The 16,823-nt window shown below is 43.2% G+C and overlaps 1 protein-coding gene across 3 annotated transcripts in view; it reads right to left on the bottom strand.

Moving 5' to 3' along the window:
- Nucleotides 1-6,998: 6,998 nt before the first annotated feature.
- The window catches only part of LUC7L2 (LUC7 like 2, pre-mRNA splicing factor), a 58,370-nt gene continuing 48,545 nt past the window's right edge, over nucleotides 6,999-16,823 (bottom strand). The window contains exon 12 of one of the 3 annotated variants that reach the window (XM_074941749.1): nucleotides 6,999-7,809. In XM_074941749.1, the coding sequence (XP_074797850.1) occupies nucleotides 7,617-7,809 (193 nt within the window). In that variant the 3' untranslated portion in view covers nucleotides 6,999-7,616. The remainder of the gene's footprint in view (nucleotides 7,810-16,823) is intronic. The other 2 variants (XM_074941747.1, XM_074941748.1) reach the window with 2 other exon arrangements.

Genomic DNA, 16,823 nt, shown 5'->3' on the forward strand with positions numbered 1-16,823 from the left:
CAACCTTCTTTTAGTTAGGCTAAACAAGCCAAGCTCCTTGAGTCTCCTTTCATAAGACAAGTTTTCCATTCCTCGGATCATCCTAGTAGCCCTTCTCTGTACCTGTTCCAGTTTGAATTCATCCTTCTTAAACATGGGAGACCAGAACTGCACACAGTATTCCAGGTGAGGTCTCACCAGTGCCTTGATTAACGGTACTAAAACCTCCTTATCCCTACTGGAAATACCTCTCTTGATGCATCCCAAGACCACATTAGCTTTTTTCACGGCCACATCACATTGGTGGCTCATAGTCATCCTATGATCAACCAATACTCCAAGGTCCTTTTCCTCCTCCATTACTTCTAATTGATGCGTCCCTAGCTTATAACTAAAATTCTTGTTATTAATCCCTAAATGCATGACCTTACACTTCTCACGATTAAATTTCATCCTATTACTATTACTCCAGTTTACAAGGTCATCCAGATCCTCCTGTAGGATATCCCTGTCCTTCTCTAAATTGGCAATACCTCCCAGCTTTGTGTCATCCGCAGACTTTATTAGCACACTCCCACTTTTTGTGCCGAGGTCAGTAATAAAAAGATTAAATAAGATTGGTCCCAAAACCGATCCTTGAGGAACTCCACTGGTAATCTTCCTCCAGCCTGACAGTTCACCTTTCAGTAGGAGCCGTTGTAGTCTCCCCTTTAACCAATTCCTTATCCACCTTTCAATTTTCCTGTTGATCCCCATCTTATGCAATTTAACTAATAATTCCCCATGTGGCACGCTATCAAACGCCTTACTAAAATCTAGGTAAATTAGATCCACTGCATTTCCTTTGTCTAAAAAATCTGTTACTTTCTCAAAGAAGGAGATCAGGTTGGTTTGGCATGATCTACCTTTTGTAAAACCATGTTGTATTTTGGGAGGGCAATGAAGTGAGTAAGCAAGCTACATACACAGACTCTACTCCACTCTTTTCCTACAAGCCAGAGAGGTGCTCAGCACTTCTCTTTGTTTCAATCTTTAAAAAAAACCAGACGTCCATCCAGCCAGGCCACATGGCTGTTTCCTTGCCATGGCCACCCCTCTGCCACCAGACTACCAGTCTGGCTAGCACAGACTTTGCAGACAAGAGTGCCTTAACCTTATCAAAATCTTTGTTGCACACCCCTGACCAAATCACCTTATTAGGTTGGTGCTTTTTATACAAATCTGTGATTGGGGATACGTAGCTGAACCACACCACAAACCTTCTTTAGTTGTTTGCCAGGCCTATGAAGGATTGGACTTGTCTTTTAGTTTGGGGCACAGGCCAATTTACAATGGATTCCACTTTAAGAGGGTCAGGGGATATTTGCCCCCTCCAACCCAATGCCCTAAATAAAGGACTTTGGCTGCTCCTATTTTGCACGTAGAGGGTTTTATAGTGTGCTTTTTATGGTTGTCCCATGTGTTGAACACCACTGTATCACCTATGTATTCCCTTGCAAAATTCTGTAAACCGTTTAACACTTTGTCGACCAGTCTCTGGACGGTTGCACCAGCATTGACCAAACCAAAATGTAACACTATGAATTTGTAGAGCCCGGTATCAGTTATAAAAGTGGATTTTTGCTGTGCCTCCTCCTCCACAGGGATCTTCCAGTCATCTCTAGTTAAATCAAAAGTACTGAGGTAGTTGGCTTGGCTCAGTACATCCAGCATATCGTCAGTTCTTGGCATGCAGTACACATCTGTTACAGCAACAGCACTAAGTTTTCTATAGTCCACACAAAATCTTACAGTGCGATCCTTTTTGGGGACCAAGACCACAGGGAATGCTCATTAGCTGTCAGATTCCTTAATTACTCCCAGGTCCAACATGCTTTGTATATCTATATGAATTTGCTCTTGAACCTTGCCAGTGGCTCTGTAAGGCCTGGAAAGGGGAGGTTGTGTCCCTTTGATGAGGCTTTTATGGGTTAGTAAGTGTTCTTCCTGGCGTCTTGTAAAATACCTCACTGTATCCTTGCAGCACAGCTAACACCTCCCCCCTTTCACTGGTGTTAGCGCTCTGCAGATCCCAATGCTTTCCAGAGTTGAACCACCTTGGCATTCAGCCATCAAATCAATGAGTTGTGTGCCTCAGTTTCCCCTTCCACACAACAGATCATGTTTACTACAGTCTCCCTGCTGTGACAGGCTTTGAGACGGTTCATGTGTACAAGCTGTGGGAATAGCATCCTCATGGGGCTGCCTAATTTGATGTGTCTTCATTTGCCACTTATAGCAGCTTGAAGGGCCCCTCCCAGCAGTATTGCATTTTTAATTTTTTCATGGGGCTAAGTACCATCACCAAATCTCCTGTTAAAAGTGCATTTACACATATTTTTGTTATACCGGGCCTTTTGTTTGGCCTGTCTTGGAGGTTGGCTTGAACGACTTCCATCATGTCCTTTAACTCCTTCCTGAACCACCCAACATATTCAGATATTGGTTATTCCCTCACCTCATTGCTCCCTTCCCATGCGTCTTTAATGAGATCAGGCAGTCCCCTTACTTTTCTCCCATCTAAAAGATCAAATGGAGAAAATGCTGTGGACGCCTGGGGTTACCTTTTTGTAAGCATACAACAGCAATGGCAATAACTTGTCCCTGTTTTGGCCCCTTTTCTTGGCATACATTACCAGCATGGATTTTAGGGTCCCATTCAACCTTTCCACCAACCCATGGCCCTAGGGGCTATAAGGGGCAGTCTTAAGTTGTTTCACACCACACACCTTCCATAGCTCGTTGAATATCTGTGACATAAAATTAGCCCCCCAGTCAGACAAAATCTCCTTAGGGAAGCCCACTCTGCTGAATAGTGAGAAGGGCTCTTGCCAGCGTCTCAGCTTCTATATTAGACAGAACAGCTGCCTCAGAATAATTAGTGGCAAAATCCATCAGCACTAAGAAATACTTGTTCCCCCTCCGAGTTGGGCATGGAATAGGCCTCACAATGTCCATTGCCACCCTGAGAAATGTCTCCTGTATGACAGTTAAGGGATGCAGGGGAGCTTTCTGGAGTCCTATGCGTCTTTCCCTCTTGACACACTACAAAAGACATGCAATAATCTCTCATGTCAGTAGAAATTCCTCTTTATCCTGTCCTAAGTCCTCTGTATCCCCAAGTGACCCGCAAAAGGACCATCATGTGCTACCAGCATCAATTCTCCACAGTGCTGGTGGCTAAAACCAACTGCTTATAGGGCTGCCCGGGGCCTCTGTTTCTTCCCACAGAAGCCTCTCTATACAGCTTCCCATCCTCTTCAAAAAAAAAAAAACAAAAAAAAAAAAAAACCTTTCTCCCCCACTCCTTTCCTGGAGTTCCCTCCAGGACACATTTCCTTATGTTCTCTAGAATGGGGTCTTGCCTTTTGCTTAGCTGCGAATCCCCGACACTTAACACTTGGGACAATGTCCTCAGTTACTGATATCTCTCCAGCCCTTGGGGATGTGTTGCTTTCAGTTGGATAGAGGCCTGACTCTGCCTTTCCCCGACTTGGGAGCATGCTGCCCCCCTGCACTGTAGTGTCAATGGAACCCCCATCCATCTCTTCAGTGGTTTCTAAGGTTCCATCATCCTTCTCCACGCTCCCCTTGGAGAGAGACACCTCCGTGTTCTCTAGAGCAGGTTGTGTCATGGATTTAGCTGCAACAGGCTTGCAGCTACCAGCTGGAACAGCCTTCTTGCTGATAGACAATACCCTCTCCTCCCTCTTTGAGGACCCTAACACAATACTCCTTTTTGCTGCAGGTTACCACACCAACAGAGTTGGCCTTGTGGAAACAATCGTTCCCTACCAACATGGCTGCTGGAACGTCCTCTAGAATTACTATAATTAAATCGCCTTCCAAACCTTCCCACTCCACATGAACTTTTGCTACTGGCATGGGGAACCTGTCCAGACCAACCCCCTTTATCTTGGCCATTTGGTGATGCAAAATACTAGCCTCTGGGACCACACTTGGTTGGATCAGAGAAACCTGGGTCCCAGTATCCCTCCACCCCAGGCGCACTATGCCATTGACAGCCTTAACGTGTTACCTGTCTGGTTCATCAGGCCTTGTTTCCCTCAAGCTTGTGAGGTAAATTATGGGTGTTTCCACCTGGGTCCCCTCTGGGGCCTCAGACAACCAGGCTTACTTTCCTTCAATTTGGGACATTTATTCCTCAGGTGCTCTGTGGAATTACTTCTGGGTTCTCCTGTTTTTATGGCGGTAGGGTTCGGGGGGTGGGGAAGAGATGAGTGCCCTGCCTCCTGATCACTCTCCTTCTTCCAAAGGGTAAAGCAGTGATCTTGCTTTCCACCAGGTTTAAACACCTCCTTGTGTGGTTTGTTAGCATTAGATGCTTGAGCTTTCTCAAATTCATCATGTAGGGTAGCCACTTCATCAACAGTTTTCATCTTTTTATCCCATCAACACTGTTTCACATCATCTTTACATATACTCAGGAAATGTTCCTGAGCAACAAGATCATACATTCCTTCAAAACTTGTAACACTTTTTCCCCTTACCCCCTTTTCCATCAAATCTTTCATCTGGTTCACAGATACCACATTACTCATCCCAGCACCCCTCTTAAGGCTTTGAAATTTTACTCTATATGTTTCAAGTGTCATCTGAAATGGTTTTAAAACCATTTCCTTGAATTTACCATAACCTGAAGCATCTCTAATTGGCATCTTGTTGAATATATCCAGAGCTCTCCAGGACACCTTTGTAACCAAAGTGAGGATCTTTTGGTCCTCAGGAATCTCATGAAATACATACAGCCCCTCGAAGCTGATAAAATATTTAGCAATATCCTGTCTCACTGTATGCAGGACACAACCATTCCCATTTGTGGATTTTTGGAGAGGTGGGACTCCCTGGAGTGTGGTGACTCTGGTTCTGCTTCTCTATCAAGTGCAGCTGGTGAGTTCTCTCTTCTTCCTTCTCTTCCATGGCTAGTTTCTGGCCTTGATTTCTTTGGCTTGCAATTCCATGGCCTTTCGGTGTGCAGCTTCTTGCCTGGCATTCTCTGCTTCCATTTCTTTTATCTATAATGATTTTAATTCTAAAAGTCTTGTGTTCTTTTTCTCTCTCTTCTGCCTGCAATATGCTCCAGTTTCTTACTAGTTTCACTCATTTTCCTGTTTTTCTGTCTCTACTTCTCTTGCCCAAAATAAGCAAACAGAAAATAACTGGTTAACTCTTTGACTGATCTCTAGCCACCACACTTAAATAGGACTTAAAATCATCACTAGTGTATGAAGTGCAAATCTCACTCAGAACAACAAGCTGTGCATTTAATCCAGTATGACCACGCCACTGTGATGGGTTCTCCCCGGGATGCTACCTGGAACTGGGATACCACTGAGCCATCTGACCCACCAACCTGGGCTTCCTTTCACACTGTACTGCTGTGACAAGCTTCAAAACCCTCCAGCCTGCACTTTCATCAGCATTCACACAGGTAGGGACAGACACAGCTGCAGTTACATGTAGACTCTCTAACCACCAGCTTCCCACTTGTCTAGTGGGTGATACCCAGGTGGAACTACATTTGAAGTACAGATACATAGTCAGTATTTATAACTTCAGATACAAAAACGATGCATGCATACAAATAGGATAATCATATTGAGCATATCATAACCTTTTCAATGACACCCTACACGACCCATCTTGCACACAATGCATCATAATTATGCCATAAACATATCATAATCGTATCACTGTGAAGAATATGGGGTGCAGTGTCACAGTAGGTTTCTGTGCTAGACGGACAGATGTTGGTGATTGGTATTTACAGTGCACTTGGAAATATAGACAATTTCACAAAACATTGCTGGAGAAGGAAATTCATGCTCCAGATTTAAGAATGGTTTCATGGCATTGTAAAATTTGTTCCACCAAAACTGCTGTAACATCTTTGTAAGTTCCTGAAGTCACTGACCTAAAAAAAGGATGGAATGTGCCACACAGGGTACAAAAACAAATTTCAGTTCCTTCTGAGCACCTATGACGCTCCTACGTATAGTTTAAAATGTAAATGTGCCCTGCCCATACCGTCTATCTTAGGATAAAATACTGCTAGAACTACCCTGGCATACCTGATTAGTACAGAGCAACGGTGCTGTCCATTTCAGGACTGGAGTATAAACTGAATGGTACAGTAACCCAATGAAAAAGAAATACATGCAGTAACAGTCACTAGATAGGAGGGGGCAAAAACATGCCATATGTCTGTGTTGCAAGGGCTCACATGTGCCCTTACCTGAGGGTACGAAGGACACACTGTGGTACTTTTTGAACAACGACAGTATATCACTACATCACTGTGTAGTTCAAGGGTGCAGAAATTCAAACTAGGACAAATATAAACATAACTTACATTTCTAAAGCACCTTTCGTTGTGCAGGATCCCAAAAGGGTCCCTTTATAAGGAATCACTCACTCTCAGCAGAAACGCAACTGCCTCTGGGGTGGAACATGGATCACATTCTGTGTCAGCAACACAATGTTCATTTTTAGGAGGAGAAGTAAAGACTAACTTTTTCAAGTTGAAGCCGCTAAAGGTATGAATTGGTAACAGCCAGGACACGGATTTTAAGAGCTTTTGTCTCTTCATGATCTTGGAGTAGTCATGGTCTGTTTTAGGTATCATCAGAAAGACAGAACTTCCAGTAGTAGAGTTGTGTATTTAAAACATTTTTCTCCAAATGAGAAAGTTCTGTACTGTTTCTTCTCATACAATTTACCTAACTAAAGAACATACACAAATAATTAGCCACATTCACCTTGAGACACCAAGGTGCTCAATGTTAACTTACTGGACAATGCAGTTTATTTTTAATTTTTTTATTTTATTTATTTATTTTTACAATTAAGGATGTACAGCTTACATCCCACAAGAAAAAGCAGAAAAAGTCCTTATGGAAAAAAACCCAAATATACTGAACACATACCGAATGGTACAGAAAGATGGGACTGGCTTTGATTTCAAAATTTCAATAAAAATAAAAAAAGATGTAATGCAACAGCTGTTCAATTCCCCAGTCTAAATAGGCACTGTAAAAAACGACATTTCAGCTTTCTCTGGCACATATTCCAGTCTAAATGCTCTGACTGTAACCAACTCCTAGGTTCCCATACAATCATTGGGAAACAACCTTAGAATAAAAGTTTAGTACCCACCCGCCCTCTTAAAAAAGCGTTCAATGCTGCTGTTTGGACTGGACCAGAATTAGAGAATTTTATAAAGGTTTGAGAGCACCCAAGGCAAGTAGTACAATATAATTTGTCACTATTTAACTTGCTTTGGAAAGGAGAGTAAAACAGTGAGAGCTGCACCTTGGTACATAAAACTGTCATCCTGGATAAAGAGAAATCGTTCAGAGAAGTTTTACAGCTTGGTCAAAGTCAAGGACACAGCTTTAGGCATCATCAATTGAAGGGGTTCAATTCAGACTTAGTTATAACCACTTTTATATACTGTACATCTACCCTAGTTGGATCAGTGTCTGGAACTGCTCACTGGTGTCCCTTTGAACAACTGTAAACTAAACCATAGTATGCAACTCCATAGGAAGCTAGAGGATCCGGTGACTGTACAGCAGTTATATCTCCCCTGCTTCGCGCTCCTCTGAGCTCCTCCGGTCTTCTGATCGGCCATTAGCACTTTCATATGAACGTTTCCTGTCTTTGTTATCTCGGGGTGACCTCTCTCTTGAGCTCCTGTCTTTGTCACGTGATGTTCTGTCATGATCTCTTGACCGTTCTTTGTCTCTAGAAGATCTTTCTTTTGAGGATCTGAAAAGTGCAACACATTTGAGAACTCAAATTAGTCATGAATCTGTTGCTGCCACAAAAAACATGTTGTGTTAAAATTTTGTATTTATCTTTTGCAGACAGACCCCAGTTTGGTTCCATATAGACAAATACATGAGAAGCCGTCAGGAAACACAGACGCCCCCGCCCCCCATATCCAATTTAAAAACAGTAGACTGGCAGAGTCAGCATTTTTGAAGTACACTTACCTACATGCCTCCAGCTTCCATCCAGGACACACCACACGATCCATTGTCTACAGCAAAGCTCTAAGATACAATCGCATTTGCTCCAATCCCTCAGACAGAGACAAACACCCAGAAGATCTCTATCAAGCATTCTTAAAACTACAATACCCACCTGCTGAAGTGAAAAAACAGTTTGACAGAGCCAGAAGAGTACCCAGAAGTCACCTACTACAGGACAGGCCCAACAAAGAAAATAACAGAACGCCAGTAGCCGTCAACTTCAGCCCCCAACTAAAACCTCTCCAGCGCATCATCAAAGATCTACAACCTATCCTGAAAGACGATCCCTCATTCTCACAGATCTTGGGAGACAGCAGTCCTCGCTTACAGACAGCCCCCCAACCTGAAGCAAATACTCACCAGCAACCACACACCACACAACAAAAACACTAACCCAGGAACCTATCTCCTTGTAACAAAGCTCGTTGCCAACAGTGTCCACATATCTATTCGAGTGACACCATCATAGGACCTAATCACATCAGCCACGCCATCAGGGGCTCATTCACCTGCACATCTACCAATGTGATATATGCCATCATGTGCCAGCAATGCCCCTCTGCCATGTACATTGGCCAAACTGGACAGTCTCTATGCAAAAGAATAAATGGACACAAATCTGACATCAGGAATCATAACATTCAAAAACCAGTCAGAGAACACTTCAACCTCTCTGGTCGCTCAGTAACAGACTTAAAGGTGGCAATTTTGCAACAGAAAAGCTTCAAAAACAGACTCCAACGAGAAACTGCTGAACTGGAATTAATTTGCAAACTAGATACCATTCACTTGGGCTTGAATAGAGACTGGGAGTGGCTAGGTCATTACACAAATTGAATCTGTATCCCCACACCTTCTTGTCAACGGTCTGAAATGGGCCATCTTGATTATACTACAAGCGTTTTTTTCCCCCCTGCTGATAATAGCTCATCTTAATTAATTAGCCTCTTAGAGTTGGTATGGCAACTTCCACCTTTTCATGTTCTCTGTATGTGTATATAGATATTTTCTTACTATATGTTCCATTCTGTGCATCTGATGAAGTGGGCTGTAGCCCATGAAAGCTTATGCTCAAATAAATTTGTTAGTCTCTAAGGTGCCACAAGTACTCCTGTTCTTTTTGCGGATACAGACTAACACGGCTGCTACTCTGAAACCTGTCATTTATCAGGGAGCTAAGCTTAAGGTTGCAACTTGCTTTTCATTAATTCTGATTTTGACCCTTTCCCCTGAAACTTTCACCAATAAAAGTTTCTGCCTGAAATTTCTCATGTGTGGTCTTCAGCCCAAGGAGAATTTTCTGGCACACTTTGAGGTTGATAAGACAGTGAGTTTGAGATATGAAACATTTTTCTTTCCTTCTTTTTATAAACAGAAAGCAAACTACTGAAGTCTTCTAGTTTTTGGAATGCCATCCCTCAAGAACAGCGTTGTTTACAGACTCCAGAGTTGTTTTATTCATCCGTACTCATGAAAATTAGCATTTTTGAGTAATTTTATTTTTTAGATGCTTAACTATAATTATTTGAACTTTCAGGAACTCTGCCAGACAGTCACAGGAATTTTCTTCCGCAGATTTGTGGTATACCTTTAATCAAGTAAAAATCTGTGTCTCATATTCCCAGCTCCATAAGGGGTTAATACTTACTCCCCTTTGTAAAGCACTTTGAATCTACAGACGAAAAGGCTCTAAGTGATAGTACCCCCGAAGCTTTCCAGGGTTATAAAAAAAACTAAATGATGGAAAGGGAAATTATTATAGTGATCAAGAAATCCTGTGTACTTAAAACTAATATAGGAGATTGCCCTGTCTCTACTAACGGAATGGTGTTGAGAGTTTGTATTAGTGTCTCACTATCTTAACTCTTCAAAGGACAAGATCTACAATCTGTTCCCAAGTTTTGATGCAGACTCCCTTTTTGAACTTGGATAAGTGACAACCTCAGTTCCCCCACCTGTAAAATGGGGATTACTCCACAGGAGTTTTTGTGAAACTTAAATATTTAAAAAACATCTGGAGGCCCTCAGATGGAGGGTCATATAGAAGTACATAGTATCAGTTACACACAGTAACTCAAACTACAGACCAAAGAATTAAGAAATAATAAGAGTTGTTACAACCTGGCCCAGTTACCACCCTGTATGGTCAGTCTGTTATGAGTGGATCCAATCACCACATCCCATTGCGCTTCCAAATCAACTGGATCTGGGTAGAATCTAGTCACTGTCTCTAGCCCTGGGACTATGGATACACATTCAGGTTCAGACCTGTTTGACACTCTACCTTGAGACTTAGGGTGCCACCACCCAGAGGCCCTACACCCCCAAATCAGTGTCTGAGCCCTACTGTGCACCCCACACCCCAGTTGCTTCCCAGAGCTCCACCAAGCCAGTGGGACAACGTGGCAGGAAAGCAAGGAAATGAAGGTTACTTACTTGTAGCTGGACTCCCTTGAGATGAGCCTCTGCTTATTCACACTATGGGAATCATGGCACCTGTGCTGTGAGTTTTCAGTACCTTCTGGAAAGCAGTGTCTGTTGAGGCCATTCTCCCCTCTCTCCTCCACCCACCCTGGATTTTTGAGGATAGAAAGGGAAAGTGGCCCTACCTGCTCTCCAGTTCTTTCCACTAATTTTGGAATTCTTAACCTGAGACACTCCAGAAGTAGGGAATGGGTGTGCGTGTGTGTGTGAATATGCAGACCCTCATCTGGAAGAATTCCGGTTACAGGTAAATAACCTTCATTTCTTCTGAGTGGCATCTGCACATTCCCACTTGTGGGAGTTTAGTAAGCAGTACAACCCGCAAGACGGTAGGCTGAAGAGTTCTGGGTAAACAAGGTCAACAGAATACTTAAAACAAGCATCAGCTCTTCATAGAGTGAACAGAAGTGACCAAAATTCTCGCTCTCTCTCAAAAAAAAAACAAAAACAAAAAAACCCTGGTTACTAACCTTTCTGTAACTGTTGTTTTTAGAGAGGTGTTGCACATGTCTATCAAGTTGGCTCCAAGCACCCTCTGGTGTTGCGCACTCACAGCATTGGTATAAAGGGCCTTGCTGACTCTGCTCCCCTTAAGTTTCTTCTTACCGACTGACTCCGATGAGAGGGGACTGACGGTGGGTTTTGGAATAGACATGTGCAATACATCTTGAAGAACAACAGTTACAGAAAGGTTAATAACATGTTTTTTTTCCTTCAAGTGCTTGCACATGTCCTTTCCAATTTAGGTGACTCACAAGCAGTTGTAGAGATGAGCTTGTAGTTCAAGGACAGCCTGACAGCAAGACTGCGCAGCTGAAGTTGGCGTTGTCTCTAGCTAGTTGGTTGATGGCATAGTGCGTTGAGAATACGTGCACGGATGACCAAGTTGCCACTCTGCAGATGTCCTGAACAGGGAATTACATTAGGAAAGTGGCCGAAGAGGACTGCAATCGTGTGAAACGAGCAGTCAGGTTAGCTAGGGATGATACATCTGAGTTCATAACATGCCAGGATGCATAAAGTAATCCAGGATGAACTTCCCATCTTCGCTCAGAGAAGGCCCTTCATTCTCTATCACTATGAACAGTGGAGTCAATCTGTGGAATGGTTTGGTCCTTTGTATATAGAAAACCAGAACCCGCATAACATCCAAAATGTGTAGGCATTGTTCCTCTCTGTTCACATGCGGTTTAGAGTAGAATACCGTCAGGAAGATTGCTTGACTGCAATGGAATTGCTTTGGGAGGAACGGCGGGTGTAGTAGCAGCTGAACCTTATCCTTGAAGAAGATCATATATGGGAGTTCGGATGTAAGTGCCCCAATTTCTGAAACCTTTCTGGCTGAAGTGATGGCTACTAAGGTGGCCACTTTCCAGGAGCGGTGCAACAAGCACGTTGCTAGCTTAGATGCTAGTGTTAGATGAAGAGAGCTGAGGTTCAGATGAAGCAGTCAACCGTGACCCTGGGAGATCAGGTCTGGGAGTAGCGTGAGCAATAGCGAGGTCTCTGTTGAAAGCCCTAACAAGGTGGTGAACCAGTGTTGTCTGGGCCATGCTGGGACTATGAGAATGACCTGCACCCGGTCCAGCTTAATCTTCATCAGAGCCTTGTGTATCAGCCAAGTAGGAGAGAATGCACAATACAGGTGATTTGTCCATGACAACAAGAACGAGTCTGTCAGAAACCCTGGGCTGTGGCCTCGTAGGGAGCAAAACTGGCGGCATTTCCTGTTGTTTCAGGTAGCAACAGGTCTATAAGGGGAGTCTCTCACTGTTGGAAGATGTCCCATTGGAGGGACCACTCGTGGTGAGAGGAGAAAGACCTGCTGAGGTGATCCACCAGCTGGTTCTGCATTCCCGGAAGGTAAGATGCTTCTAGACTGATTGAGCGTGTAATGCAGAACTCGCACAGCTGGGCTGCTTCCTAATATTGGGGAGGGAGGGGGAACGGGACGGGACGGGACGGACGACAGGAGAGCACACACGCCGCAATGTCTGTTGACGTAGAACATGGCTGTCATGTTGTCTGTGAGAACTGAAACAGTTTTGTTTGTAATGTGAGATAAGAATGCCTGACAGGCTAGATGAATTGCCCTGAACTCCCTGTCATTGATATGCAGAGAAAGCTCTTCCTGAGACCAGAGGCCCTGAGTCCTGAGGGACCCTAGGTTTGCTCCCTGGCTAAGGGCCACGGAGTCAGCTACTAGCAACATGGATGGTAGAGGCTGTGAAAAGGGTACCCCCATACATACTATGCAGTGGTTCAGCCATCACATCAGTGTATCGAGGACATGAGCAAGAACAGTGAGCACCAAATCCAGGTGATGATGCAAGGGAGAGTATACCATGGCCAACCAGGCTTAGAGAGGTCTGAGATGTAGCCTCGCGTGTTGCACTACATATGTGCATGAAGCCATGTGGCTCAGAAGTCCCTGACAGTTTTGTGCTGTCATAACTGGATAAACCTGGAGGGACATTTTCACGGCCATAATTGACCTGGAAAATTGCTTTTGAAGTAGGGCCCTCATATGCATGGAGTCGAGAATCACACTGATGAACTCTATAGAAGGGTGGATTTCTGATCATTTATCAGTAGGCCTAGTGCCCAGAAGGTTGATTGGATGAGATGGATATTGGATTCCACCTGAGCTCTGGACTGGCCTCTGACTAGCCAGTTGTCTAGGTACGGGAATAAGCGAACTTCCTTTTTTCTGCGGAAGGCCGCCACCACAACCATACATTAGGTGAAGACACATGGGGCGGCTGACAGGCTGGACAGAAGAATAGCAAACTGGTAAGGAACTTGGTTCATGACAAATCTTAGGAACCTTCTGTGGCCATGAAAGATTGATATGTGGAAGTATGCATCTGTTAGATAGAGGACAGCATACCACTCCCAGTGAGTAAATGATGGAAACCAATGAGACCATGTGAAATTTAAGTTCTTGAGATAGTGGTTGAGATAATGCAGGCCAATACTAGATCTGAGACCACCCTTGGCTTCCAGGATTAGAAAATAATGGGAATAGAACCCCTTTCCTCTTAAGTGGAATGGAATCTCTTTCACAGCTCCCTTCCGAATGGGGGACTGCACTTCTTGTTCTAAGAGTTGCTCGTGAGAAGGGTCCCAGAAGGCGGGGGTGAGAAGGTGGGGTAGACAAAAATTGGATGGTGTATCCCACTTCTACTGTGCTTAGAACCCAACGATCTGAGGTAAGGTGGGTCTAGCCACTGAGGAAGCGGGAGAGTCAGTTGGAAAACAAGGAGAAAATTCCCTATGCAAATGAGGTGTTCCGGCAACCATCACAGGCGGTAAGAAGGAACTGAGGGGGAGCGGGGTTGGTAGGGCCTCTTACACCAGCGGTATGAGTAGAGTCCTGTAAATCTGCCGATATCCACTTTATATCTACATCTGTGGATGTGGATATCTGCAGACCATTTTTGCAGATTGCGGATGGATGCGTATACTAATTTTGTATCCATGCAGGGCTCTAGCTATGAGCGTGCAACACCATAGGGAGCTAGAGCTGACCTGACAGATGCCACTAGGGGAAAAAATTCTGGCAACTGTGCTCAGGGCGCACACACACCTAATTGGAATGGATATGTGTAAGCACTCAAAGTAGTCTTAATGAGGGGAAAATTTTGCTAAAAAACCCAAAATAAAACAAGACCACATATATAGGTACAGTAACAGTCATGCAACATGATGCGATGACGACAGTGTGAAGGTATGCCATGGATGCTACTTTTGTCCTGGATAAGGGCTGACAGTTCCAGGAGACTGAAGCCCTGTCACGTGATAATTGTGAAACAGTGCATTTTACATGGACAATCTTTGGACCACGAGGGCCTGACTCCTCTTATGTCAGCTCCATCTCTCCAAGGGCTTGCAGTTCTTATAGATAAGCTTTGGCCCCATATAAATAATGGCAAAGTTTTCTGAATATACAAAGTATGATACCAAAAGGTAATTGGCTTTGTTTGCAGCAAGAGACATTTAGATTGGATATTAGGAAAAGCTTTCTAACTATAACGTTAGTAAAGCACTGGGACAGGTTATCTAGGAGCTTGTGAAATCCATATAATTGAGGGTTTTAAGAAATGGTTAGACAAATATCTGTCAGGGATGTTGCAGGTATATTTAATCCTTCCTCAGCCTGGAGAGGTGGACATCCTATATTTCTATAATTCCCCATTGAATGTAAATGAGGCGTAGGTCCATATAGACATGCAAGTGGTCAGAATAAGATGGAAAGCCCAGGCATCTCATTTAGGATAGACATGAGGGCAGGACCACCTGTTCTGTAAGAATGAAACTTAAAGGAGATAGTTTCTGAGATACAAGCTTAATGACTATCTATACTACCAAGAATAGTATCTTCATAGAGATACAGTCCAGAACACATGTGACCAATGTTTAAATGGAAACCTCTGAGGTTTACGAGGATAAAAATTACAATCCCACAGATCATGCTAGACGGGAACACCCTAGGGTGAGACAAATGAACCTATTCTTCTGCAACATTTGCAGTACATCCTAACCATTACAATAAAGAATTCAGTCTACTTTAATGCAGCTCTTACAGCAAAATAACTACCCCAAGCAGCTCTAGAGGTACACAGAGCAACCCTGTCACAGAGAAGGTTATTCCTAAAGGAAGAAAGACTGTCAATGTGTATCAGATGTTAGAAAAGATGACAACCAAATGTCTTTTGGCTGGAGTTTCTTTAAAAAAAAAAAAAAAAAAAAAAAAACACAACAACCCACAAAACGATCTCAAATGTAATAGTCAAAACAACAGTCAAGGAAGCCTTATCAAGTTCACCAACTTAGGAATTGTTCAGATGGGAAATTGAAAGGGATTCATAGAGTAGGTCTGACTGATTAAATGCTCGTGTTTTTCAACTTTCAGACATCAGCATAAACGCTCCATCAAGAGACTCAACAATACAGAGTCAAGATGTCAACCAGAGAAACTTCAAATCTGGATGGAAACAGGAGACTTAGTTGTTCGGAAAGCAGGACTTGATGGATACATCATAACCAAGATACTGAATGACAGACTTGTCAATCTCTAACCACGACTACGGATAACTTTATATCAACCTAACATCAAAATCCCTTTTGGTTTAATAAATCAAGGGCAACATGCAAAGCATTTCCTGTTCCAAGTGCAGGAAAGGAGTGGTACATTAGGACACACTTATCTCTGGTTCAGAGCCATAGGAAGGCACATTATCCCTATTTGGAAAGGACTTTAGTCATATTTAACCCATCTGTAGAACAAGGTAATACAAGATGGAGACCTCAAACAGAGTACTTGTACAGTTGAATGAAACTCTTCTCAAAGAATCTGTCAATACGTCTTCTTTCCCTGGTAGATGAGACACAGAACCAATCCAATGAAGGTATTTGACTTTGTGAACAGGAAATTTCCCTGTCAGAACTGGTTAGAGCAAACTCCTCTTCAGTGGTGTGTGTGATACATTCATGTAATGCTGTCCATCATAATTTAGACAGAGTTGCATTTGATGGCGGGGAGAAGAGCATGGCTGGTCAGGGCAGTCTTTCACTCAGCTGCTATGTCTTTACATGGAGCTACATCTTCCACCAAGATCACAAACCTGGGAGTGGATGGAGATGAAGGTGAAGACCCCTTTCCACCCTCTAGGACTATTACTGCACACAGCTGGAATATAAAGAATTTTCTGGAAAGCATGCTCTTCCCCATCTTATGAAATCCTGCATCTGGAAGATACTGAGGCACTGTAGCTAAGTAGTTCCTAGAAAAGGTTGTAGAGTCCTGAAGAGTTCTGTTGAAGTCTCAGACATAACCTGGTATTAAAGCTATCAAGTAACTGCATAGATAAGGAACCTGTCAAGTGCAGAAAAGCTTACAGTTCTGGAATATATCAAGGCTTTAGTGACCACAAATTTTCTAAGTGAGTATGAAAGTTGTGTAAACTACTAGGGAAGAACCATCTAAACACATAGAGGGTCAAGTCTATATAGAGACAAACACCCAAACATTCAAGGAGAGAGTCATGACAGCCAGGAAACACTTACTGCCATAGAAATGGCAATCAGAAAGGTACAGCTTTACTGATTGAGATCTTCTTCAACTCCAATTAGAGATATGTATAAAGAAATAAATATGCAACAATTGCACAGAAAGGGGGGTAAGTCTGGAACATTTCTGGAAATTAAAAAGAGCTCTTTCTCTGGAACTCAGAAGTATGATGCCCCTCAGGATATTAGTAC

Source organism: Natator depressus, chromosome 1, assembly GCF_965152275.1.
Source record: "Natator depressus isolate rNatDep1 chromosome 1, rNatDep2.hap1, whole genome shotgun sequence".
NCBI classification, from domain to species: domain Eukaryota; kingdom Metazoa; phylum Chordata; order Testudines; family Cheloniidae; genus Natator; species Natator depressus.